Here is a 27,679-nt window from a genome sequence, read left to right as displayed (position 1 = left end):
CACGTGCCTGGTGGACGATAGAGCACGTGCACCAGCGACATCGGGGGAGAACGGCGCCCACGGAAGTCATGCACAGACGAGATCATTGTCTGCCAGGCGCCGCTGACGCCCGGCATCACGGACGCAGCATCAACGGACCACAACGACTTCCATGACGTCATACGTGTCGTGACGTCAGGTCCAAGTCATGCACCCAGCCTGGTTCACGCGAATACTGCAGTGCGCGCACCAGACTATCGCTACACAAACCGTCCACCTTGATAGCCAATGGAAACGCCGATGAGATAGCCAATGGGAACGCCGACGAGGCAAAAGTTCACGAACAACGCGGGCGGCAACGACGAACACGCCCAGAGCTTCGCGAATCGGCCGCACGATGGCAGAACACGGTGCGTGGAACCCCCGGCGGCGCGGCAGGCGAGGCGGGGTGCACGCAGATGCGGGACCTTCGCGGCCGGCGCGCCGACGAGGGTTGAGTCACGACCAGCGAGCGGCGGCGGCCCACTAGAGCGCGCCGCGGGGTACACGCGGTGGTAGGCGGACAGCGCCCGACGGGGTTCGGTGGCTCGCGGCGACCACAGGCTAAGGGGGAGCGTTTGTACCACACAGCTCAGGTGAACAGCGCGTAGGACGCAGGACTGAGCTCCTACATCGATACCAATCACTTACAGCTGTGACGTGCAAGTCTAACCCATCGCCGAGTTCACAAACTGGCATCAACTGCTGCATAGAGTTCCAGGCGATGCCATTTGGTGACGCAAAAAAAGTTCTGACAACGATGTCAATCATAGCACCAATGCAGGTGGGTAAGCGGAAGCTAAAGCACAAATTTCAAGCGGCGATTAAGTAACATACATATGTTTTGACGCACCTACCGGACGACTAGACGCGAACATAAACAGAATGGGGACATTTCCAATATATCGGCGCGTGTGCAGAACGGCCGCTATACTGCACATCACACAAATCCCAAGCCCCAGCTAACAAGCGCACGGGGCCTTGCGCAGCTTACAGCTCCTCCGTGACCACTCCGAAAAAGAAAACAAAAATAGCCTTGATAAACCCGAAGGCCATGCGATCGCTGTATACCCCAGCCAGCTGACTTCTTTCCAACGGCCAACAAATCCCTCACCAGTGCGACACATGCCGCCCGCAGCTCGCCCAGGCGCGCTACACACGCGTTGTACTGGCGTTGCTTGGGCGAACGGAGCATTTGTACGGAGCCCCGCCACCTACCGGCGACGCTTTGTCGCACCAGCAACCCGTCCGTGAAGCGACGCGACCGAGCGTGGTCCGAGCGCGTCTCTTTGGCGACTCGCCCACCGGCGACGAGCCTGATATGGCCTCGATATCACGGGTGTGCCCGACGCCGATCCACGCGGAGAATGCGCCGTCGCGCCGGCCGGCCGAGCAGCTGTGCGTCCCAACAGTCTCTGCGAGTCCTCAACCCCGCGGACCGTTCGCCGCCGGGCTGAGCGCCACAACCGTCTGCGAGTGCTTCGCTCACACAGACCGCCCGCCGCCGCGGCTGGTTTGTACAGGCGAGCAGACTGGCACCGGCCCTCCACAGCAGGCGCACTACTGCGCCCCTCACATCACACACACACACAGCGTCGGTCCACGCATGCTCTGAGTCGGACGCGCGCGCGCGGGGAAGACGGAATGCCAACCTCACTCCACCACTTGAGCCAGCAGCACGGCGGACCCCGCGGACCACGAGCCACGGGGCCGTCAGCTGACTGTACGCCAGCTGACTACGTCGGCGGACCGCACGCGGCGCCGCGCTACTTGGCGGAGGCGGCGGCGCCGGCGCCCGGCGACGGAAACTGGGCGGCGATGCGACTCCGACCTGCCGGGCCGGGTGACGGGTCAGCGGCAGCGCACGGCACGGTCAGGGTCAGGGTCAGGGTCAGGGTCAGGGTCAGGGTCAGGGTCAGGGTCAGGGCCAGGGCCAGGGCCAGAGCCAGAGCCAGGGTCAGAGCCAGGGCCAGGGTCAGGGTCAGGGTCAGGGCCATGGTCACGGTCACGGTCACGGTCACGGTCACGGTCACGGTCACGGTCACGGTCACGGTCACGGTCACGGCCACGGCCAGGGTCAGGGCAGGGGCCAGGGCCAGACCCAGGGCCGGGGCCGGGGCCGGGGCCGGGGCCGGGGCCGGGGCCGGGGCCGGGGCCGGGGCCGGGGCCGGGGCCAAGGCCAGCGCCAGCGCCAGCACAATGCATGGCCGGCGCTGCCGCGAGCGACAGGCAAACAAGTCCACAACAAACTCGCCCACACAAGCACACAAACACAAATGCACACGCAGCCCTGGGGCCAAAGTGGACGACCCAACGCCCGCATATCATCTGCGAGGCAAACATGCTGGACAGCGCGGTAGGAAGTGACATCGGTGAAAACCACGCAGGGGGCCGACGCAATCCACAGCATGCGCACCAAATTGTTCCTATTTATTTAGCATCAAGCTCGCCTGTCATGAAACAGCGCAGCCAGAGAACTGACTGACCGTCCTTCCCTTCCCAAACTTCGTCTCTTCCAAGCCAAGAGCCGACCGCACAGCCTCGACCACGCGGACTCGGTCTTCAGGACACGTCACATGTCTAGTTTGCTGCAGCTAGAGACCAAATGTGCTGGTCTGCATTATTTCGTAATTCCTCGTAATTGCGTGATGACTTTTTTTGCCCTTAGAACCAGCCAGTATTTGTTTTGCTGCTGCCTACTGCCAAATCGATTTTGGTTGCCGTGGTAATCATGGGTCTTGTGACGCAAACCGGGGTAATGCAAATAAAAAACACGGTCTACTTGTTTGCGTGACAATGATTCATGGCAGTCATGTCAGTCAATGGTGTACAGCAAGCCAGTCAATGGTGTAAAGTCAGTGCATTTTATCAACGACAGAACCTAACCCACGCACAGCTGACACAACTTGCGCCATCCCGAAATTTTTGACTAGCAGATGCTAAAAGGTTTACAGCATATGCGACACCTGCTATTTCCCACCACTCAGTATATCATTCAGATTGGTCTAGTTTTGCTGAAAGCCCCCAAGTACACCAATCTCTGTAGTTTTCGACAATGTGCAAAAGACAGCTTTGTCGTGCTTACTCCAAGACGCGTGCACGTATCCGGCTGGAATTGCACTGAAATGTAGAGAGAGCTGGTGCACCAGCTGAGTGACCCAAGACTGCCATCTGCCGCGTACATTTGGAGTAAATCGCCCTGATACTACTCCACATGATACAGCTCACCCCACTCTCCCTTACGTGTGTGTGTGGGGGGGGGGGGGAGGGGGCGTGTACGTGGGGTTGAGCCTGCTCTCCATCTCCGGGTCCTATAACGGAGGGACACCTCTGATCAGAACCTCAATAAACTTCGTTTGCAAAGCTGTGCTTTCTAGCTGCAGCAAATTAGAAACGTGCCGCGTACTGACCGCGTCCGCGTGGTTGACGCTGTGTGGTCGGCTCTTGTGCATGGTAAGAGACGAAGCTTGGGGCGGGAGGTGCGGTCAGTCAGAAATATTCACTTTAAACATTACTTCCCCGCGATAAGATACAATTTACCCCAGGAAGGGGCAAGTCGTCTTATTTAAAAGGGGTTCATTCAGAAGCTATTTACAACAACAAAAAACAGCAAGAAGACCAGGACCTGCTCTCCAAAACTTCAACGCTCCAAATGAAACTGAAAGCTATAGTCGTCTGCAAACACAATAATCTTAATCCCACCCTCAGTATTTCTAGGATTTCAGAGTAAAACTGATACAACTCAACTTTTCTTACAACTTTTCCGAGTCAAACGAAAGTTGTTCAGTGCACTTGCGAGGGAATTTTTTTTTTCTCACATAGATAAGGCAGTAGTAATAGCCTTACCCCTCGGAGAACAGCCGGCTGAATGGAGATGTAGGCCGGTTGATATTTCGACAACATGCCTTTATCGAAACAAAAGCAAAGTGCCAAATTCTACCGCTGTTTCGATAAAGGCATGCTGCAGAAATATCAACCCATCTATATCTCCATTCTGCTGGTTTTCTCCGAGGAATAACGCTATTACTACTGTCTTATCTATGAGTCAAGCCATGATCGGGAACCAGCCTCTCTCAGCTCTCACGTCGGGGGATTCCAGTCACCTGACTATTCTTAAGCGCCCGACCCCCACCCTGGACCCACGCTGCATTACCGCGCCGCCGCAGCCGCGGCCGTCCGCCCCTGCCCTCCCCTGGCCCGCCTCACCTCTGGAGGCGCGCCGCTCGGCCTGGCCCTGGCCCGGCGACGTCTTGACAGCCGCCGCCTGGGCGCTGACCGGAGCTGGAGCTGGAGCTGGAGCTGGAGCCGGCGGAGACGGCGGCGGCGGCGGCGGCAGCCAGCTGAACTGCGGCCGGGGCAGCTCCGACGGCGCCGGCGGGCTGGCCAGGTACAGACAGCCCGCCTCCTGAGGTATACGGCGGCGCACGGCCCATCAGCGGCACCAACAGCCAGCAGGCAGGCAGCCTACCAGCAGCTGAATGGCTGCTAAAATGGTCCCGCGCTCAAACGCCGCCGGGGACTGGACCGTAGCAGCTAGACAGCATTTGACGTCCAAAGCTGACACGGTACAAACAAGCTCAACTGTGACATCACACACGCCGGCGTATCAGCTCAACGGGTGCGAAATGACGCCGTACCGGAGTAAAGGAAACGCAATTAACTCCGGTACGAGTTATCACACGGACTCACTTGATAGCCTCTAACGGGGGTGGATATCTAATGCCAAGATCTGCGCAACTAGTCTTAGCGCCAAACAGCCGGTCCGCACCCGGTTGTTTGGCCTGCAACTAACTGCAGCTGCTTGGAAGTGTCCCGAACGCTAGCATGACCTAGGTGTGGTTAACTTCAGTGCGATGTCATCACCACTGGTGATTTTTTAAAGGATTAGGGTGGTGAGGCTGCTTACACGAACAAATTGCAAAGTCCAGAGCGCAAAAAATCTGAGCCTCATGAGAAACTCGGCTTGTCCAGTGACACGGGCCGCCGCACGGCTTCCCTCGATGCTCGTTGCCGGCTTCACCAACAGTCCAGCCGCTGTCCAAAACCATCAGCCCGAAGCAGCGACGCCAAATACGGCTCTTTGACACGCAGCTAAAGCGGCGACTAACATGGCGTGCGAGGAGGAGTGGGAGGGGGGGGGGGGGGACGGACCATGACCGGCAGCAGTGACGGGGGAACCATCAGAACGTTCAGAACAAACGGCCTCCTCCGCTGAAGCGCAACGCGAGGCAAGATACGACAAACATGCGGGATTTTCGCGTAGATCCAACAGTCGTTCTTAAAACACACCGTGTCCACGTTAGCGTGGACGCGTCTACGTAACCGACGGTGGTGACTTCGGCCGCACTGCGGGCGGTCGTGGTGACCACGAAGCCACGCTGCGGACGCTACGTCACCTACCGAGGACGCGTAAGTGTCCTCCGTAACGCGGGAGCGTCCATAAAGCATAAAAGGGCAGCGGCTACGCTGGCAGCGCCACGTACAGGTGGCGGTGGTTACGTGCGCCGCAAAGAGCTGGTTACGCAAGTCACACAGCGAACAACCGGATGGGTAACGCAAACCACGCCGGGGCAGCGGTTACAGAGCCCGAACGGGACTGGCTATTTCACGGCCACACCGGCAGCCGCGGTTACGTATGCTACACACGGGAAGCCTACTGGCTCCCCGCACCACACAGGCAGGCGCTGGCTCCGCGGACTACGACGGCTGACGGTAGTTGCGTGGACTGCCCGGCTAGAGGCGGCGGTCACAAGGCTACAGGGCTGGCGGCGGTTACGAGGCTACAGGGCTGGCGGCGGTTACGAGGCTACAGGGCTGGCGGCGGTTACGTAGGCGGCCGGGCGCAGTTCGACGGGCGACACGCCGGCGGGCCGCGACAGCAGCGGTGGCGCCAGCTGCGGCGGCGGCGGGAACCAGCCGCGCGCGCCGGCCGGCGGCGGCGGCAGCGGCGGCGGCGGCGGCCCGGTCACCCAGGCGCGGCACCATGTCACCAGCTGGCCGGTGTACACCTGGCGGCGGCACGGCACGACGCGGCGCGCGCCGCTCAGCGCCGCGGCGACAAGCCAGCCAGCGAGCGCGGACGGACAGAGCGACAGACGGACAGACACCCTCCCTGCCGGGCGAGCTCAGGAGGGAGCGCAGCAGCGCACTCGGCGCCCGGGACCGGGGCTGACAGCGCTTTATTCCGCGTCACCTGTCGAGCGGCCAGTGGTGATATACAACCAGTGCGCCGAGATCTGCTACAAAGCCTGTTCGCACCGCCCTCTCCCGCGGCTCGTTGGAAGCGGCCGGCACGTCCAGCGACAGTGAGGCTGGCCATCAGAAGCTGGGCGTGAGGCCGAGCCGAGAATTTCGTATGAAGTTCAAGGTTTATTGTGTTTCGTTCAAGCGGGTTTGCCAAAATTTCGCCTCAGAAAAAATCATCGTGTTCTATTTGCCAGGACTTCCTGCACTGCCGCCACAAAGTTACTGTCCTGTTTTTCATAAATTTGTGGCGCGGGTCGTAAAAAACACTAGTTGCCGTTGCAAACATGACCCTGTTGTATACAGCGCAGCCGGGCTTCGACCACTGATCTGACTGACTGAGCGGTTACCGACAGTAGATTCAACCACAGACCAGTGGGGCTAAAAATCACCGGCCGCGACAACCAAAGGCACCACATTTCTTTGAATGAAAACAAAATAACCAGCGCCAGCGCTCAACCTACACGAGTTTTAACCACCTTCGCCCTACAAGGTGGACGAGGGTGGGGAGGGGCACCTAAAAGACGCTCTAAAACTAAGCAAACTTAAATAGGAAATGTTCCACATTTGTATGGGGTTTTGAGCTGAAACAGCCATCTTGAAGATCACTCGATGCAATTCACAGCCCTATTTTCTTGAGGCCTAAGCCCCTCTAGTTTCTAAGCTACAAACCCGCGAGTATAAGAACTATTTCGTGCGGACCATTTCAAGGTCATCCAAGCATCCATGTCGCAACGTCAATGCCATTCAAATCCTAGGCCAAGGAAATACATTGACGATTCGTTCCTATCTGGCGTTCCTGAACACGATTTCAAAATATAACGGCCGTCAACCGGCTTCCGATCAATTTTGTGTGAGGTGGAATGACGCACTCAAGCAATGACGTATTGAGGATCATATTTACTAAATCCAGAAATTATACTGTCTAAAACGGCCTCTTCCACTTACAAGTTCACCAAAAGCTATGAGTGGGCTTATTTCACCATATCTGATACTTGTTGCAATATGTTCACCCACGCATCCATGAGTTACCACAGACACTGCAGGCACTGTAGAAGCTGCGAAAACTGCCAAAATGAAAAAAGCTCATAAAAACCCAGGCACATTTAAAAAATAACTGCACCATCAAGTGTACCCAAAGCTGAAATACGAGCCGGTGCACTTCACGCCCGCTAATCATTCCGCCCGCCGCTCGCGAGCGCCGCCCGTGAGCGAGAGCATCCTCTCCCGGTATGGGCGTCGCGTGCGCCGCACGTGTCGAGCGGAGCCTCGATCGGCGCGGCCGGAGCGAGCACCACGAGCGACGGCTGCCATTCCTCCGCCCCGTGATCATCGCGCGCCCGTCCCCCCCCCCTCCCCCCTCCCCACACCGGCTGATCAAACGACATCTCGCATAGGAGCACCCTAGGCCACCGCTGGGCGCACGCCATCCTGCTCCGCAGAGACGGATCGCGCCCCGCCCCCACAGCCGCGCAGCGGAGGTGCTGCGAGCCTGCATAGATGAGGCACACGACGCACATGCAGCCCGCAGGAATGGTCGGACTGAGAAGGAGGGATCGAGGCGGAGGGATGGAAAGGGAGGGATCGAGGAGGGATTGAGGGAGAGGGATCAAGGGAAAGGGATCCAGGGAGAGGGATCGAGGCGGAGAAATTGAGGCGGAAGGATCGAGAGGAGGGATCGAGGCTGAGGGATCGAGGGGAACAAGGGGGAGGGGTCGAGGCGGAGGGATCGAGAGGGTCAAGGTGGAGGGATCGAGGTGGAGGGATCGAGGTGGAGGGATCGAGGGGTCAAGGGGAGGAATCGACGCGGAGGGATCGATAGAGATATCGAGGGGAGGGGGAGTGTTCGGAGACCCGGAGCGGCTACAGAGGGCCAGGGAGGAGAACATGCAGCGCGAGGCGCGAAAAGACACCGGCCCGTGCCCAGCCAGCCTTATCTACCTTCATCACAGTGACAGATCGGGCACATGGTATGGGTAGTGAATGCAGCAGAACACTGCGTGACTGTGATGACAAGGCATGAGCACGACACATCTGATGCCCAACTGTGCGACAGGGCATGCCGTACCACGGCACCGTTCACTGAACTAGAACATGACACGCGTCTGAACAGAGGCTGTGTCAGGTTCCAACATAATTCCAGCGGGGTGGGCAGTCCCCCCACGGCAAGGAGCAAGAGGGGGAGGGGGGGGGGGGCGTGTTCAATTTGCAAGCTGCATACCTGCATGCTCGGAGACGGAGCCCGTCGCGCAAAGTCGCCCGACTCGCCTGAAAAAGGTACCGCCATGTCACATCACATCCAACGTCCCGCTACAACGCAGGTGCCGACAAATCCCCACGCGCCAACAACTGAAACGGCAGCCAACATCCCCGGCAAGTTGTACCTCTACACCCCGCAGGGTTCAGCGCGTGAGCGTACCGTGTAGGGCGGCTAGCGGCTGCAGCGGCGGTGGCGGCGGCGGCGGCTCGCGGCCGGCCGCCCGAGCCTCCTGCTTCGCCGGCGGTCGGCCGTCTCCCGAGCCCCCCTCGCCGCTGAATTCCCGCAGCAGGTGCACGTAGCGCTGGGCACCTGCGGCACCGGAGGCGCGGACGTGGGTCAGCGGTCAACGCCGCCAGGGGAAAAAAGTGCCAAGTCCAAAATCAAGACGGACAAGATATGGCAATACGCACAACCAAACTATGCCCACAGCATCGAACAACAAAGGACGCCTGACCGAATGCAGCTAACCATCTACAACTCCAGCGGGCACAACATGTTCAACATCGTCAACGCCAGCAAGCACAAGACATGCTCAGCAACAACTCCAGCAGACAACACGTTCAACATCTTCAACATCATCAACATCTTCAACGCCAGTAAGCACAAGACATGTTCAGCAGCAGATTTAGCACACTATTGGAATCTGCATCAGTTTGTCTCTCCACTAAGTCTATCCGAAGCCACGGGGAACTAGATATCAAAATAAAATGTGCCACAGTTAGATGGCCCTGCCCTCCACTGCCCGGCACCGTGACCCACCATCCAGGCAGATGAGTGATTTTGGAGGAAACCCTCCCCTCCCTCACACCTGAGCAGGATACACTGCCCTTCAACTCCGTCCTGCACAACCCTCTGGCACAGCCGAGACACCCCCCTCCAACTCCGTCCTGCATTGATCCCCGCCACACATCCAAACATTTCCCCAACTCAGCCCTGCGTTGACCCCTGGCACACACTTAGACATCTCCCTAACTCAGTTCTGCCTTGACCCCTGGCACACACCCGAACATCTCCCTAACTCAGTCCCGCGTTGACCCCTGGCACACACCCCGATATCTCCCTAACTCAGTCCTGCGTTGACCCCTGGCACACACCTAGACATCCTCCCACCCCCCTCCATCCCCGCCCTGCACTGACCCCTGCCGCGCAGGAAGACCGTGTCATCGATGGCCTCCAGCAGCGCCAGCGCACTATGGAAGCCGAACTGCGCCGGCCGCGCCGCTACACCAAACTCGGCCAGGTACGCCGAGTGGAACGCAGACACCAGCAGACGGTTGCCATGGCGACGCAGCAGCCGGATGACGTCACGCGCCAACAGCTGGATCGGCAGGAGCGAGACGACGCGGCCGCCGCCCGGCGACGCGGCCTCCACCTGCCGCGCGGGCGGAGCGGAGCGAGCGGTGATGCAAGCGGGCCGACGGTCGGCGGAGGGACCGACCCCCGGCGGGGAAGGGGAGGGGTCACGCCCCAGCCGCGTGGCGTCGGGCGAGCCCGCGGCGTGCGTGTGGACAGCGCGGCGTCGGGACAGACTGAGCGCGGCAAACAACGTTCTCGACGGTTCCGCTGATATTATCAAGGCAGGTCGCCTGCTGTGACGTGATTACAGCCTTTGTTAACCAGAGGTAGGCGATAACAATCAGTGATGGCCCCAAGCAGGCACAGCTGCAGAGAAGCCAGAGGCTGCTCTTCCCGGGAAGCCGCCAGAGCTGTTCGCGTCCAAAAAACACCACGTGATTCATCGCACAGATAGGCGCTTCGCTACTTCGACGAGGATATCAGACTAGTTCAGTCAGAAAAAGTTATTTAGTTCAGTAGCTACCAGTTCAGTCACCCACAAACGATGAGCAATTCGTCCGATGACTGTCTGCGCCTTTGGGGGGAACACATTCGGAACAGGAGAGAAGAACGACAGGGCATCACTCGGGCAACACCTGTCAAGACAGGACCCACCTGCCCCCATCCACTGCCCGCCTCCCTACCCCTTCCGCCCGACCCCCCCCCCCCCCGCCCCCGCCGCGGCACGACCACGCTCCACCATCACCTAACACACCGCGACCCTCCCCGGGCCCGTGACCGGGCGCGGCTCCGTCCACCTCACCAGGACCACGCCCGTCCTCTCCCGTACCTTGACCACGTGCTGCAGGTCGCCGGTGAGCGCGTCCAGGCTGAGCGCCCGCTGGAACCGGCGGCCGTGCTGCTCCACCAGCTGCTCCAACGGCATGCTGCCGCCCGGCTGGCGGCGGGCGTGGAGTCGGGTCAGGTCCCCAGCCGGGCAGGCGGCGCGCCGCACCAACGCGACACCGGCACCAGGGATAGCGCGGGAGCAGGCACCGACGCGGCCGGAGTCCACTAACCAGCTGACGCGGGCGCTGCTCAGAGGTGGCAGTAGCGCCGGTGAGCGCGTGCTTAAGCCGCGATTGGCGACTGCCGTCCGCAGCACAGAGAGTTCGACCCCACACTCAGCTGCTCTTTGGTAAGTCGACAGACGCATCACGCCCCGTGACCGCTAACCGATGTCTTGCCGCTGCTGTCCCCCCTCCCCCCGCTGACCGATGTCCCGCTGTACCTGTACCTGTGTACCTGTACCTGTTCCATGAGCAGGGTCCGCACGTTGACGGCGGCCTGCCGCAGGTGCTGGCGGTTGACCAGGAACACCCGGGGCGCGTCAGGAGCGCCGCCCAGCCGCACCACCGAGCGCAGCTGCGCCATCTGTGGAGCGGCACGGCAACCTGAGCCTCCAGGCACGACCGCACGGCTCCGTGACAATCAAGGCCGCAGAAGGGCAGTAGTCATGCCCTTTCGAAGCAGCGAAGTATGGTACTGGTAAAAATATGGAAAAACAAAAATATTGGCTCTAAAGTGTTACTGCGTTGGACAAAACCTGCGAATGGCAAACAAACCAGGGCGACTCCATCCTGGGTACGTGGGAGTCGCCCTGGTGACTCCCACCTGGGTGAGTACGTGTGTAGGGTGTGCGGAAGGAGGCCTTATACGGAGCTGTTCACAGCCCCGACGGAACCAAACCGTGGACAGTGAGCGGGCAGCTGCAACGGGACCGGGCGGCGGACGGTGGACTGTAGTGACACAGGTGGACAGCGGTGATGGCGGTGGACGGTGATGAAGGTGGACGGTAGTGACGAAGGTGGACGATGGTGACGCCGGTGAACGGCGGTAGCCCAGCAGTGGCGGAACGGGCACCAGCACGGCACGGCACGCACCAGCTCTCGGACGGTGGCGCCGCCGTACAGCGCCGGGTTGAGCCGGTAGCCGAACTCGCGCAGGAAGAGGGCGCACAGCTCCTCCAGGCCCACCGACTCCACCTGCGATTGGAGCCGACGCTCTACAGCTGGGTACACCGCACCGCCGGCCCGTGCGGACCGCACAGTCGCACAGCCGCACGGTCGCACGCTCCGCCGCAGAGGAGCGCGTCCTGCGCGGCAGCAGGAGCCAGCAACGCCGCGTCATGTACATGGGCGGTAACGCCGAACTGATTCGGCTCCGTTTTGTGTGTGCCAACACATTTCGCGATGGAATAAAGTGATCTACGCAGCATGCTCCCAAGCCACTGGCTGGCACAAACATGGCGCCGGCAGCACGCATGCGAACACCGCATCATTCGGCCAATCCAGAAGCAAGCCCAGCCACACAGCCACGGTGCAGCGGTCACCAGCGCTGCGTCGCACGAATCGCCCCCGTTCAGGGCGCTGGCCACGTACCCCCGCGTTCTGGAGCAGCGTCACCAGCTGGTCCGAGAGCACTGAGCGCAGAGCGGTCCGCGTCAGCTGGATCAGCTTCTCGCCGTCCTCGTCAGAGGTCACCTGTCGGGTCACAGGGGGTCAAGGTCACACAAGGTCATACAGGTGGCACAACGCGACTTTTTCACGAAGGCGTTGTGCGGCGTGCGGTGTTACGTAACCACCTGGCGGCGTGGTGACTCCAGTGGTTACAGTCTGTACAATACAGACGCGCGTCTACACGGGAGTTCAGGGACGACACGGGAGGGTACGGTCTCTGATACGGTGCACACTCGCCTGTACGGTGTCTGGCACGGCCTCGAACAGCTCGGCCAGCTTGCCGAAGCCGTAGTCGGAGACGCGGCACTGTCGGCCGAAGTGGTGGTGGTACGCCGGGATGAACTTGTTGAACTGCATTTGGCAGAACGGCACGTGTCGCAGCAGCTCTTTCACCTGACGGATCAGCACCTGCGTCATCTGGACGCAGTATCGTCAGGAGGTATCGTCATGGCATGGTATCGTCAGGGCATGGTATCGTCAGGGCACGACATCGTCAGGGCACGACATCGTCAGGGCACGACATCGTCAGGGCATGGTATCGTCAGGGCACGACATCGTCAGGGCATGGTATGTCCGTGTAGGGTATCGTCAGGGCATGGTATCGTCAGGGCATGACATCGTCAGGGCACGACATCGTCAGGGCATGGTATCGTCAGGGCACGACATCGTCAGGGCATGGTATCGTCAGGGCACGACATCGTCAGGGCATGACATCGTCAGGGCATGACATCGTCAGGGCACGACATCGTCAGGGCATGGTATGTCCGTGTAGGGTATCGTCAGGGCATGACATCGTCAGGGCATGGTATCGTCAGGGCATGACATCGTCAGGGCACGACATCGTCAGGGCATGACATCGTCAGGGCATGACATCGTCAGGGCATGGTATCGTCAGGGCACGACATCGTCAGGGCACGACATCGTCAGGGCATGGTATGTCCGTGTAGGGTATCGTCAGGGCATGGTATCGTCAGGGCATGGTATCGTCAGGGCACGACATCGTCAGGGCATGACATCGTCAGGGCACGACATCGTCAGGGCATGACATCGTCAGGGCATGGTATGTCCGTGTAGGGTATCGTCAGGGCATGGTATCGTCAGGGCATGACATCGTCAGGGCATGGTATCGTCAGGGCATAATATCGCCAGGGCACGACATCGTCAGGGCACGACATCGTCAGGGCACGACATCGTCAGGGCATGGTATGTCCGTGTAGGGTATCGTCAGGGCATGGTATCGTCAGGGCATGGTATGTCCGTGTAGGGTATCGTCAGGGCATGGTATCGTCAGGGCATGACATCGTCAGGGCATGGCATCGTCAGGGCATGGTATGTCCGTGTAGGGTATCGTCAGGGCATAATATCGCCAGGGCACGACATCGTCAGGGCACGACATCGTCAGGGCATGGTATGTCCGTGTAGGGTATCGTCAGGGCATAATATCGCCAGGGCACGACATCGTCAGGGCACGACATCGTCAGGGCATGGTATGTCCGTGTAGGGTATCGTCAGGGCATGGTATCGTCAGGGCATGGTATGTCCGTGTAGGGTATCGTCAGGGCATGGTATCGTCAGGGCATGACATCGTCAGGGCATGGCATCGTCAGGGCATGACATCGTCAGGGCACGACATCGTCAGGGCATGACATCGTCAGGGCACGACATCGTCGGGGCATGACATCGTCAGGGCATGACATCGTCAGGGCATGGTATGTCCGTGTAGGGTATCGTCAGGGCATGGTATCGTCAGGGCATGGTATGTCCGTGTAGGGTATCGTCAGGGCATGGTATCGTCAGGGCATGACATCGTCAGGGCACGACATCGTCAGGGCACGACATCGTCAGGGCATGGTATCGTCAGGGCATGACATCGTCAGGGCACGACATCGTCAGGGCACGACATCGTCAGGGCATGACATCGTCAGGGCATGACATCGTCAGGGCATGACATCGTCAGGGCATGACATCGTCAGGGCATGGTATGTCCGTGTAGGGTATCGTCAGGGCATGACATCGTCAGGGCATGACATCGTCAGGGCACGACATCGTCAGGGCATGACATCGTCAGGGCATGACATCGTCAGGGCATGGTATGTCCGTGTAGGGTATCGTCAGGGCATGGTATCGTCAGGGCATGGTATGTCCGTGTAGGGTATCGTCAGGGCATGGTATGTCCGTGTAGGGTATCGTCAGGGCATGGTATGTCCGTGTAGGGTATCGTCAGGGCATGGTATGTCCGTGTAGGGTATCGTCAGGGCATGGTATCGTCAGGGCACGACATCGTCAGGGCACGACATCGTCAGGGCACGACATCGTCAGGGCATGACATCGTCAGGGCACGACATCGTCAGGGCATGACATCGTCAGGGCATGACATCGTCAGGGCACGACATCGTCAGGGCATGACATCGTCAGGGCATGACATCGTCAGGGCACGACATCGTCAGGGCACGACATCGTCAGGGCATGATATGTCAGTGTGTGTGGTATCGTCAGGGCACGACATCGTCAGGGCATGGCATGTCGGTGTATGGTGTCGTCAGGGCATGACATCGTCATGTTGTGATACCGGCAGAATATGGTATGGTCTGTCAGGGTATGATATCACCACAGTAAAGTATCGCATTGACCGCCTTTCTTACTCTCGCTTTAAAAAAAACAAAAACGCATGTTGCTGAGTCAGCATCTCCCAAGCCTGCGCCCTGACCCAGTAGAATAATCATACATATAGGCCGGGTACCCTTTGTTGGATCTTGTCACAGCATATCACAACACAAAATGTTTGGTTCACGTATCTCCCGTCCAATCGTGGTGTAGCTTCGCAACAAGTGTCATTTGAACTGTCCACACGAAGAGATGACGCCATGTGTTTTCCGTTCCATGCAAACCATGAATCGATGACTATTCGCCATGCGCTCCCAACACTTTTGTCTAGACAAACAGGACAGAAAAAGAGAAAAAGGGGCTTGGAAAGGCGATGCTTTTTGGAGACCAAGACTTGCTCCATTGTAGCAAGTGTTTGACAGCAAGTGTCGGGATTTCCACATCTCCCTAGTTTCACGTTCAACAGAGCAGCCACCAGGGTCTGGGCCTCGCGCGTACCTCCGTGGCGAAGTGCTTGGTCTTCTGCATCTCCTCGGGCGTCTGCTCGCGACGCGGTATGGCCACGCGCAGATCACCGTCCTGTTTGTACACCACCACGCTGTCGCCTGCCGCACGAGCGCACAGAGACACGAGCGTCAGGGAGCACCGCCGTGTCGCCTGGGGCCGCACGAAAACGCACGAGATCGGACATTATGTAATGTAAGAAACAGCTAAACCGCTCACCGTACCGATAACCGGTGACTGGCACTGCCCGAGGGAACTTCGCCAAGATCGCCCATCAAGGCGAGTTGTGCTGGGAAATGTTGCCATCGAAATATCCAGACAACTAAGCACGTGATTGTAAGAGCTTTCGTTGCAGGAGAAACGGCCCCAGAGCACGCAGGCAGGACCCACAGCTTTTGAGGGGAAAAGGGTTACCTTCGCGCAACAAAAGAACGGACGCTTTAACATACAAACGAAAGAGCAGATTGTTTGCACACAAGGAAAAGAGGTTCCACAGACACTTCTAAGTGGGACACGCGACAACACGGAGACGTGAAGTGTCACACGAAATCACCACAAAGACGACTGCCTTCACACCGCAACAGCGAGCAGCAAACGTGCCCAATGAACCACTAGTGACGCGCCGCCCATACCGCGGAGAACAGCGTATCCACCGCCCAGTGATGAGTCACCCAGTGACGCGTCACGCAGTGACGTATCACCCAGTGACGCGTCACCCAGTGACATAACACCCAGTTACGTATCACTCAGTGACACGTCACCCAATGGCGTGCCATCCCGCGCTGTCACGAGAGCGTGGCCGGTGCGGGGACCCGTGCCGCGCCGTCCGCCGCGCCCGGCAGCGCTCGCGTCACCCACCGTTGACGGTCGAGAGGAGCGTGTGCAGCCGCGTGGCGCCGTAGTCCCAGACGGTGAACTCGCGGCCGGTGACCTCGGAGAAGGCCTGCGGCAGGGCCGTCACGGCCAGCTGCTTCGAGTGCTGCGCCTTCAGCACGCGCAGCAGGTCCGAGAGGAAGCGGCGCTCCTGGGCGCGCGGCGTCAGCGTGATGACGCGACGGTGACCGCAGCCCAGCACCTGGGAACGGGGGTGGAGGTCAGTATAGCAGTGTGAAGGGACAGAACAGCACCTGGTGACACGGGAGGTCATAACAGCGGTGTCAGGGGAGAGACAGCCCAGCACCTGGTGACACGGGAGGTCATAACAGCGGTGTCAGGGGAGAGACAGCCCAGCACCTGGTGACACGGGAGGTCATAACAGCGGTGTCAGAGGAAAGTACAGCACCTGAGGACAGGGGGGGGGGGGTCAGTACAGCAGGGCGAGGGAGCACTTGCACTCGCACTGTAGCACTTGCCTCCCCTGTCCCCAGGAGCACAGCACCTGGGGACAGGGGAGGCAAGTGCTACAGTGCGAGAAGACAGCACAGTATCAGGGGACAAGGGAAGTCAATACAGCAGTGCGAGGGGACAGTACAGCACCGGGGGAGAGGGGAGGTCAGAACAGCGGTGTCACGGGAGAGTACAGCACCTGGGGACAGGGGGAGATCAGTACAGCATAGCGAGGGGAGAGCACAACACCTGGGGACAGTGGGAGGTCAGAACAGCGGTGTCAGGGGAGAGACAGTACAGCACCTGGAAACAAGGGGAGGTCAGTACAGCCGTGCGAGGGGAGAGCACGGCACCTGGGGACAGTGGGAGGTCAGAACAGCGGTGTCAGGGGAGAGGCAGTACAGCACCTGGAAACAAGGGGAGGTCAGTACAGCCGTGCGAGGGGAGAGCACGGCACCTGGGGACAGTGGGAGGTCAGAACAGCAGCGTGAGGGGAGAGCACAGCACCTGGGGACAGGGGAGGCCAGTGCAGCAGTGTCAGAGGGGAGAACAACTTGTTGGTCAGGGGCCAACCCAGTACTTACGGAGGAGCGGGAGATACATACAGCCTAGTGCCAGGTGACCAATACAGTTACCCAGCGGCGGTCCGCACAGCACCAGGTCAAGGTTCGGCACAACACCCGACGCCGAGAGGTCAGAGCTAAAGTCCGGCAGTGACCCACCCCCCGGCGCCGCTGCCGCAGGACCCCGGCGCGGCACAGCGTGGCCCACCTGCACGATCTGCGGCAACACGTCGAACAGGTCGGCCAGCCTGGTGAACCCGTAGTCGGAGACGCGGCACTGCCGACCGAAGTGATGGTGGTACGCTGGGATGAACCTGAAAAGGAGGTCGAGGACGCCATGCCGTTAGCGATGCGCCAGAGCTTGCTGGAGATGATGACGAACGCCATGTCGGATGCGCGATACTCAAGTTCACATAAATGCACAGAGGAATGAGTGTATTGTGCGGCCGCATGCGTCCACTCCGTGACCGTTTTTCAATTCTGTTTGACCGTTCTGGTGAACTCCATGAAAAGAGCCCGGCATTCATGAACTCTACACCACCAAGAGTCAATATTTAAGCGGTTTGCAACCATCTGTCATTTAATAGTTGCTCTTTTAGACCAACAAACGGCTGACCGCACACTTTTGTCGTGCTCCCACACGCCCGACCAACATTAAACAGGCCTGCCTTCGAAGCACGGGACTGCCTCCAGCGGGACGGTTCGGTAGCCGACGCACCTGTTGAAGGGCATGCGGGCTCGCGGCGCCGCCCGCAGGAGGTCCACCACCTCGCGCGAGAACAGCACCACCTTCTGCTGCAGGCTGGGGTTCACCGGGGCCGGCTCGTCTGCGGGGCACGGGCGCCGCGCGCCGTCAGAGGAGCCGACGGCAGCCGACGGCAGCCGACGGCGGGGCCGGCGCGACGTGACTACACCAGACCGGGCCGCCGATCAGCCATCCAAGACCTCTCCCGCCATCGCCTGCCCTCGTCTCTGCTTCCGCCTTCTTCGTCTCTGCCGTCGTAGCATGACACGGCCACGACCAGTCCCAGTCTGAACTATGAACCACCACCGCGACTGGGGTGGTAACCACGGGGTACTCCAAAATACAGCGCGCTGCTACGATAGCTTTGCGCTCACAGAAGCCAAACCTGAACCACGACAGAACCAGAGGTCTCAGGCCGGACCGAGACAGCTTCAGACAACTTCGTCCCGCCCATACCGCGTCTGCCGCTCCCAGCCCATCCCCTCGCTAGGCCGCTGCCTGCGGGCCGCGGAGCGCCACTCACCCTCGGGCGAGTCACGTGCCCAGACCACCAGCTTGTCCTGGCCGCGCGTCACCACGCGCACGTCGGCCAGGCAGGTGATGAGGTGCTCCAGGCAGACGGCGGCCGGGTCCAGCCGCAGCCGCGCCAGCGCCGGGTCGTGGAACTCGGCCGCGTAACAGTCCAGCAGGCTGCCGGGTCAGGCAGGCACGTCACAGTCCAGCAGGCTGCCGGGTCAGACACGTCACAGTCCAGCAGGCTGCCTGGTCAGACACGTCACAGTCCAGCAGGCTGCCGGGTCAGACACGTCACAGTCCAGCAGGCTGCCGGGTCAGACACGTCACAGTCCAGTTGGCTGTCGGGTCAGGCACGTCACAGTCCAGCAGGCTGCCGGGTCAGACACGTCACAGTCCAGCAGGCTGCCGGGTCAGACACGTCACAGTCCTGCAGGCTGCTGGGTCAGTCAGACACGTCACAGTCCAGCAGGCTGCCGGGTCAGGCACACACGTCACATTCCAGCAGGCTGCCGGGTCAGTCAGGCACGTCACAGTCCAGCAGGCTGCCGGGTCAGACACGTCACAGTCCAGCAGGCTGCCAGGTCAGTCAGACAAGTCACAGTCCAGCAGGCTGCCGGGTCAGTCAGACACGTCACAGTCCAGCAGGCTGCCGGGTCAGTCAGACACGTCGCAGTCCGGCAGGCTGCCGGGACAGGCACGTCACATTCCAGTAGGCTGCCAGGTCAGTCAGACAAGTCACAGTCCAGCAGGCTGCCGGGTCAGTCAGACACGTCACAGTCCAGCAGGCTGTCGGGTCAGGCAGGCACGTCACAGTCCAGCAGGCTGCCGGGTCAGTCAGACACGCGGCAGCTAGTCAGAGCCAGACACGTGGGTGTGGCTCCGAGCGCACGTGCCGCGCTGTGTTCTGACACAGCACGTAGGTGGTGCCAAGGTCCCAACTGGCGCGTGCGAGACGGGCACGGGTACACAGCCATTCGTCCAGCTGATGGGGCTGGTCAACTCAGGGAGATCTCGCACCAGCCTGGAGAGTCAGGTGGCCGTACGGAAACGCGTGGTGTGCCCTAGAGCGGCGCATGCCCACAGCGAACGGCACCGTACCAACGACCTTACCGCCCTTACAGCACAGGACTTTCCCACCTAGACAGGTCCTATACCACTGAGCGGCCACATCGTCACCTAGAGATGTCCCTAATCCCAGAGAGGCGTCACGCCCCCTGGCCAGGTCCTGTACACCAGGAGCGGGCCGACACCCACCTGGAGAGATGAAGCAGGCCGTCGTGTGTCTCCAGAAGGTGGCGCACCACGCGCTCCAGCTCCTCCAGCGCCACGTCGCTGTTGGGCAGCACGCTGGGGTCGTCGAGCTCCGCCCAGCCGACGGTGGCGCCGCGCTGAGGCGGGTGGCGCGCGCACGCCGAGGCGGCCGGCGGTCGGACGCCGCAGCCCTGCCGGCGTGCGTGCGTGCGTGCGTGTGTGCGAACTCTCGGGCTCGCAGCACGACATCACATCAGACATTGGGACGTCATGTGGGCAGCTGAATTTGGCGTTATCATGAGAGCTTCGGGTTTTTCAAAGTCAAGTACAGGTGAACTGCACATAGGAACAGGAAGCCAAAATCTCAACTGCCGAATGCTGCCAATAAATGTAAATCTTCGGCAATATCATGTTCAAAAAGCAAAACACTTCCGGAAGTTTGTTCAATTTTGAGCGCATGGCATCACAAGAAGCTTACTGATTCATAAAGCCGCCATGTCTGCGATTTATCAAGTAAATTGCCCTGCAACTATGCAAAAAAAGCGTTGACAGCAAGTCATACCCGCACATCCGCACGATGCCAGGTGCATCAACAGCTCTGACAGGCACCATAGCTCGCAGAGACACCAAAACCTTCATGGTGAGTCATCGGGTAATTGACACTGGATACGAGCCACAGCGCTCATACGCAACAACCGGCTGGGCAGAGCGTCGCCCAGCACAGCACGGAGCAGTGGTGGCACTCACGTGGTCCTGGGTCTTCAGCATCGGGTTCAGCTGGATAACGCGTCCGCTGCTGCTGTCCACCACCGTCACAGTCTCGCGCATCCTGCGGCACAGCGGGGCCGCTGAGGGGCGGGGCCGCTGAGGGGGCGGCGCCGGCGGCCCGCGGCCCACACAGCGCAGACCGGGCGGCGCCGGCCGGCACCTGCAGCCCGCCGGCCCGGCTCCGGGTCACGCACAGGCTGGTGGAGTCCGCGGCACAGCCCGCCGCCATGGCAACGCCGACGCGGGAGCCTTCACGCAGAGATCCGGCGCTATGTCTTAGATTTGATTCGTTCTGGACGCGAGAACGCATGCGGCAACAAGCCACCACGACTGGGATAGTTAGCGGGGATAGCGACATCTACGGTACTTCCCATACGTCCCACGTAATACCGCTGGCATGTTGACGTCTCCTTAATTTCACAACATGGTCAACACGTTACATGCATGCATGGGTGCATACGGGCAGGCAACGAAAAGTGACGAGAGGCAGCTCGCGACAAAAGGCCCGCCCGCACACTGCGCCGTCAGCTGTCATTCCTGAGGGCGCCATACAAGGCCCAGATCCAGACGCCGAGCCAGCGCGAAAAGGTGCAAAGAAGCCGAAGGAACCCTCGGACCGAGGTATATGGGGCAGAGCGAGCTTTCAACATCGCCAAACAAACACTGGCGCGCACAGGGCGTGAGCGGCCGTAGAACACAGACGACACGGAGCGGCACGACGTCGCCCCCCCCCCCCCCCTCCCAAAGAGCGGCTGGCAACGGACCGTCCGGCGGCGCCGCCACCAGCGGCAGCTGTGCGGCAAGGCGACCACACCCCGAAGCCAATGGACCACCCGCGGCGATGTTAGAAGCGCCAGGCCGAGCGGGCGGGACCACTACGCTGAGGAGCTGTCGGGTCCGTGCCAGCCTCCCGGGAGACCAGCGCAGACCCGCACACCCCCGGGGAGGCGAGCGTAGATCCACGGAGCAGCCAGCAGGCGGCCAGCGTGGTCAAGTAGCACTGCCCGCCCCGGGGGGCAGTCTGTGCCGCTCTAGGATACGCGAACGCCGTCCGCACCGAAGGCAACAAAGGCAGCAGGTGAGAAACGCCCGCCACCAGAAAACCGAATGCATGAAGAAGCGTTATGCTGCAAGGCATGTTATGCTGCACAGCAACCGACCCGGTGTAGTGCAGGAAACCTAACCGAAATGCATGAAAATGCATGAAGAAGCGTTATGCTACGAGGTATGTTATGCAGCACAGCAGACCGACCCGGTGTACTGCAGGAAAGGAACGAAAGCTCACCGCGCCGGTAGCGTTAGGAGCTTGGTCGCACCGAGTGCGCGTTAGACTACGAGCACGAGTTGAGCAGAGTGGAGAAAGCACGCGCCCATGCGCAGGGATGCTAGCTATCGCCGATCGAAGAGAGAGAAAGGAATCGAGCGCGTTCACAGCTAAAATAGCCGGTGGCAGCCAATTTCGGACAGTAAAGAAACAGGACTCTGAGCATTTTTGTAAAACAAGTACTCGTTGGTGGTTCGATCACAAAAAACTGCTTTGGGAAATGCAAACAATGCATAGCTGCGATACTGAGACACCGACAGGTCAGTAAGCTCGATATTGTTACGCAAGCTGATACAGTGCGCGTGAGAGATAGCATACCCAATGTTATGAACATCTGCTTAAGAGACCGCACCGCAAGCTGGCACGAACCATTCCACGGGATCTCAGCGACTATGGCGTGATGCCAGCATCCAGACTGAGGCATGATACGATGCGGAAGAACAGGGCATACATAGAGACTACCGAGACAAAATGCAAATGGAATTGAAGTGTCACGAAAGACACTTAAACTTAACCCGCACAAAAAAACGAACTAAAAGGTTGCCTCGTAAACGACGCAATACTAGTGAATCCAAAAGCTGCACTGCACGGCGGAGCTTGGCGGGCAGCCACCCCAGCCTCGTAAACATCGAGCAGCTGGGGCAGGCCCGACAGCCGGGGTCGTAACGGCATCGAGGCGGAGACCGGTGCCGCCGGCGGGCCGGCAGACGCCGCGCCCAGCGACGCTGACCTGAACAGGTCGGCGATGGAGACGGTGTTGTGGAAGCGCTGCTCGTACAGCTCCATGAACTTCACCAGCGGCAGCTGGCCCGATGGCACGTCGTTCAGCAGCCGAATCACCTGCGTCCTGACCGCAGGCCGCCAATCGGAGGGCGCGTCACAAACACCGCCGCCAATCGGAGGGCGCGTTGCAGATCAAGCGGCCAACCAGCGGACATAGCCGCCAAATCGTCATAAGACCTCGGAGCATTTAACCAATCACAGCGGGCGCGACCGACCAGGACACGAGTCGTGGGCTGTAGCCACCCAATCAACACAGGGCCTCTCTTGTCGAAACCAGGCCGTCCACATAACACACACACGTCACACATCATACATCCACATCCACACGCACACACACATCCACACGCACACGCACACACACACATACACGCAGACACACATCCACATCCACACGCACACGCACACGCACACACGCACACACGCACGCACGCACGCACACGCGACCATGTCGTTGTCTGCCCACACTGCCCGCTCTCCGGGTAACCAGCCGGAGGTTTCGACCTTCCCGGAGGGGGAGGCGGGGGAGGTCGTACCGTATCTTGTACGGGTCGGGACGGTCGGTGCGGGCGTACGCCAGCATGATGCGCTTGGTGCCCACCACGGCGCGGTGCATCTCAGCGATCAGCGCCTGCGAGTCGTACAGCGTCGGCACCGAGATGGTGCCCACCAGCGAGCCGTCCGACTGGCAGTACACCGAGACGCTCTCCACCTGCGCCGGACAGGGTGTCAGAGACTGGACTGGACACGGACGCGTCCCCCAGCCGTGCGGAGGCGGCGGGTCAGAGGTTGTGCGGGATACCGATACGGCGCACGTGCAGGCATGGGTCATGTGCCAAACACTGTGCGAGACACTAAAACGACCAGCCGCCCACTCGGCCAGGGGTGACGCGTCAGAGAGAGTAGAGCCAGCCGTTCGTATGAGCTGGGTCCATGCGTCAAAGACTGTACGCACAGGACATATATACGCCGTCCACCCGTGCGGGGATGACGTTCAAGAGACTGTAGAAGACATCAGCACGCCGCTACTTTACGTACGGATGGACGGTTACGCACAGTCTGAAGCCATGCTACCGCACACAGCACAGGGACACAGCCGAGATCGAGCTCTGTGTTAACATTAACGTCACACGACGGCTCAGCGATCACACAATAGGGTGTTGGCCAGAAAACGATTCGGACGTCGCGACGCGCCTTGACAGACAACAGCTCTGCCACGGTTCTGAGACACTCCGCTGTTCACCTCAGCGCAGAGGCACCAGTGCTAGCAGCACCACCTGCCCCGACCGCCGCCGGCGGAGCGTACCTTAGCGTGACGGATGGCCAGGTCGTAGAGGACCTTCTCGGCGTCGCGTGGGTGGCGGCTGGCATCCAGGTTGGTCACGGTCAGCTCGACGGGCCCGTCCAGGCCGCCCGGCCCGCCCACGGCAGGCGAGCCGCTGCGAGCGCGCCCACCGCCGCCGCTGGAGGGGCGGCCCGGCACTGCGCGCGCGCCCGGCGTCGGAGGCCGCGCTACCGCCGCCGGGTCGGCGCGGCCGCCTGCCGGGACAGACGGTGGCCAATCAGCGCGCGGCCGGCGGAGAGGCGGCCAATCAGCGTGGGGCCGGCGGAGAGGCGGCCAATCAACGCGTGGCCGGCGGCGGGTCGGTCAAATCAGCGCGCGGCCGGCGGCGGGTCGGCAAAATCAGCATACGGCAGGCGGAGAGGCGGCCAATAGTCGCACTTATCACGGACAGATCGGCGAATTTATAGACGGGTTATTGGGAGGATGACCAATCAGTGCACAAGCCGGCCGGGAATGCATTTCGCGCGCAACAGAGCTACACTTCACGACTTTAAATGTTACATTATTTGGACTCACTGAACACTTTGATACGCTCCACAGCACTCAACCTTACATTTTCGAAACTTAAAATTACTACTTGCAGCTGCAGCCTTAGGGTCATCACTAAGCATGGTTTGTAAAAAACATGGCCATCCAAAATCACACTACACTACAAATGTACCACGTTCCCCTCACAGACCGTGTAAGCAAACGGCCGATAAAAAGATATCAAAGGCAAGATGTTTTATTCATGCATATGGAGCATAACTAATCTGTTTTCTGTACTGACTTCCGACAATTTTTGCACCTTGACTCGGGCAATATTTACCCAGTACACAAAAGAGATGAGCATGGCTCATTCTCGGATGCTATAATGTTACGTTCATACGAGGCTAACGACAAGCTGTCGGCACCCAAAAAAGGCTCAAACATGCTTGCAAATCCAATAGAAGAGATTAAACCCAATGTTCAACTTCGGTAGTCTAAGATTTTCCACACAATGTATGCCATGCTAGCTAAGTCCAGTAACAGACAGCAAATCAGTAGGCATCCATCAGTACTAACAGCTAAACAAACAAAGCTATTTCATAGTAAATGACGTAGATCGTCTGAAGAGTCTCACCCCGCGCGATCCGAACTGCCCGCCGCCACCGCCGCCTGTCGGATGACCAGAGAACCTTTGGTTGAAGATTGGTCGTGGCGAGGTGCTGATGCTCGGTCAGTAGGACGGGGGGACGCGTCGGTACTTGGGGAGCTCTCCAAGCTGCAAAAGAAGTCTCACTTAGTGACAATGGCCGACGCTGGAAAAGACCCTGGCCCAAAAAATAGAGGACCTCGAGGGTTTCCAAGTTAGCAAGGCACCCTTCAATGCAGGAAGGCTGGAATGATTCAAGCTTCAGAGGGAGAACATGCCGTTATCCACTCACGTTCATCCCAAAGCCCTACAATGATTATGACCTTGATGAGGGGCTCTGACCCAACAGCCTAAACAACCACGACCAAGCCAACAGCCGTTCTTAAATCCTGGGATATGAGCAGTTTTGCGCTTGCCTGGAGCAAACGTCTGGGCGCGCAGTACGCAGCACGCCTGCCTGCGTGCACACGCCTAGTCAATGGCACGCACACCCACTACCGGAGCGGTCGGGTCGGCTGCTCACCTGCTGACCGTGAGTCGGCCGTCGGGCGAGGTCTGGGTGGCCACCGAGCGGCCGAGTCGGGCCGCGACTCGACACGCCTCGCCGGCCCGCCCGGCTCCGGCGAAGTCCTGCGTCGACACCGGAGAGCTGCTGCGCGTGCGCGGCCGCCGGGGACCCCACAGTGGCGGCCCGGTGGCTCCGGTCGGCCAGCCCTCGGCCTTTGCGAGCGGCCCCCCGCTTCTTCCTGCCCATTGGCGACCTCTGGTGGCGCGCGGCGCACAGCGCTAGTGAGCCAGTTGTACGGGCGGCGGCCGCGCGCTGTTCCAGCACAAGGCTTTTATTCCAGAACATGAGGGGAAACCCCTTCGGGAGAATCTACCGGATGTAAAATAGTACGGCATCGATTGCTAGTCAAAAGACACACTGGGCATTAAACTACACTTCACATGGCTTTCTCGGTAAAAACCTCAATCAACACCACTGGGGGGAAAAGCTGGTGCTGCGCAAATATCTGCAGCTCCTCTTCGAATATTTATCTCAATTCTTTCGGTATGTCATGCTACGGTTCTTTTTATATACCAATGCTGCCACAAATTACCAGCCATTCAACTGGTTATCAACGAGAACGCACAATGACCCGAGGCGCGCCGCCCTCCCGCCGGCGGCCGGTTAGCTGAGCCCTCCCCCGTCCCCCCTTGTGGTTGAACAACAGAGGGCCGACTCACCGCCGCTGGAGGCGAGCCAGGCTGGGCCGGGACCGTTGGCGGTCTTGTAGTGGAACTGCACGAACGTCTGAGACCCGCAGATGACCACGTGGTGTAGTCGGTGCTTGGCCCTGGGTTACACCATACACTGGCGTCACAGCGGGGCAGCCAGCCGGAAACAGCGGGTAACGACGACAACGGCGGGCGACAAGCGGGCAACAATGTGGCAACCAACAGCGGAAACAGTAACAACAAACAGCGGACAGCGGTGTGGCAACAACAGCGGGAAACAATGTGGCAACAAACAGCGGACAACGATGTGGCAACAAATAGCGGGAAACAATGTGGCAACAAACGGCGGACAACGGTTGTGGCAACAAACGGCGGACAACGGTGTGGCAACAACAGCGGGCACCAGTGAAGCAACAAACAGCGGGCACCAGTGAAGCACCAAACAGCGGGCGACAGTGAGGCAACAAACAGCGGGCAACAGTGAGGCAACAACAGCGGGCAAGTGAGGCAACAAACGGCGAGCAACGGCGAGGCAAATAACAGCGGGCACAGCGAAGCAGCAACAGCGGGACAGTGAGGCAACAAACAGCGGACAACAATGAGACAACAAACAGCGGACAACAGTGTGAGGCAGCAAACTGCGGGCAGAGCAGTGAGACAACAAACAGCAGGCAACAGCGAGGCAAAAACAGCGGGCAACAATGAGCAACAAACAGCGGGCAACAAGAGGCAACAAACAGCGGGTAACAGTGACGCAGAAACATGGCGGGGGGTAACGCTGGGGTTGCGAACTGACACAGAGCATGACCAAACGGCAGTGACGTGACGTCATAGAACAAGACATACAGGGAAATACGCGGATGTAACGAGCACCACACCAACAGATGGGTTTATGGCGCCGTTATCGGTGGACCAGGTCAGGTGGATGACCAGGTGGCCTCGGTCATCGAGGCATGACGTCATGCGGCAACCTTCGCCCCGCTGATGAAGCAGAAACACCAGGTGCCTAGAGGGCGTTGTCTAGACGAATCTTAACATTACCATAAGGGGCAATCGTTCACTTATTTGAATTTACTGACGAGACGAAAAGAAACACCCAGGGAAAGTGTGACCATTAAGGTTTTCATTGGCGATACGAAAATAAGCAGGGACACATTTGTCATGCAGAAACAAGGAAGTAGCGGGAGGAAGTCATCAAACCACAGATGACCATACGGAATAAACTCACGCCGGCATGACATGTTCAATTGCCTACTAAACGAGCAACGCTACAGGACCGCCAGCATCGATCATCATGAATTAACAC

At 59.6% G+C, this 27,679-nt stretch overlaps 1 protein-coding gene across 1 annotated transcript; it reads right to left on the bottom strand.

Moving 5' to 3' along the window:
• Window positions 1-10,927: 10,927 nt before the first annotated feature.
• LOC119113407 (meiosis regulator and mRNA stability factor 1) lies at window positions 10,928-27,609 on the bottom strand. Its single transcript, XM_037237727.1, has 16 exons — window positions 27,602-27,609; window positions 24,003-24,135; window positions 23,233-23,408; window positions 22,647-22,763; window positions 20,572-20,653; window positions 19,828-20,015; window positions 18,581-18,747; window positions 18,031-18,139; window positions 17,521-17,626; window positions 16,282-16,498; window positions 15,418-15,524; window positions 12,553-12,732; window positions 12,238-12,339; window positions 11,740-11,841; window positions 11,108-11,230; window positions 10,928-10,945 (listed from the first exon to the last, which is right to left on the bottom strand). Exons 1-16 carry the CDS (start codon window positions 27,607-27,609, stop codon window positions 10,928-10,930), a joined length of 1,935 nt encoding a protein of 644 aa, XP_037093622.1.
• Between the last annotated feature and the right edge of the window lie 70 nt (window positions 27,610-27,679).

Source organism: Pollicipes pollicipes, unplaced genomic scaffold (assembly GCF_011947565.3).
Source record: "Pollicipes pollicipes isolate AB1234 unplaced genomic scaffold, Ppol_2.1 Scaffold_7262;HRSCAF=8765_pilon_pilon_pilon, whole genome shotgun sequence".
Classification (NCBI taxonomy): domain Eukaryota; kingdom Metazoa; phylum Arthropoda; class Thecostraca; order Pollicipedomorpha; family Pollicipedidae; genus Pollicipes; species Pollicipes pollicipes.
Note: the sequence above shows the minus strand (reverse complement) of the source record. Positions and strands in the feature narration are given on the sequence as shown.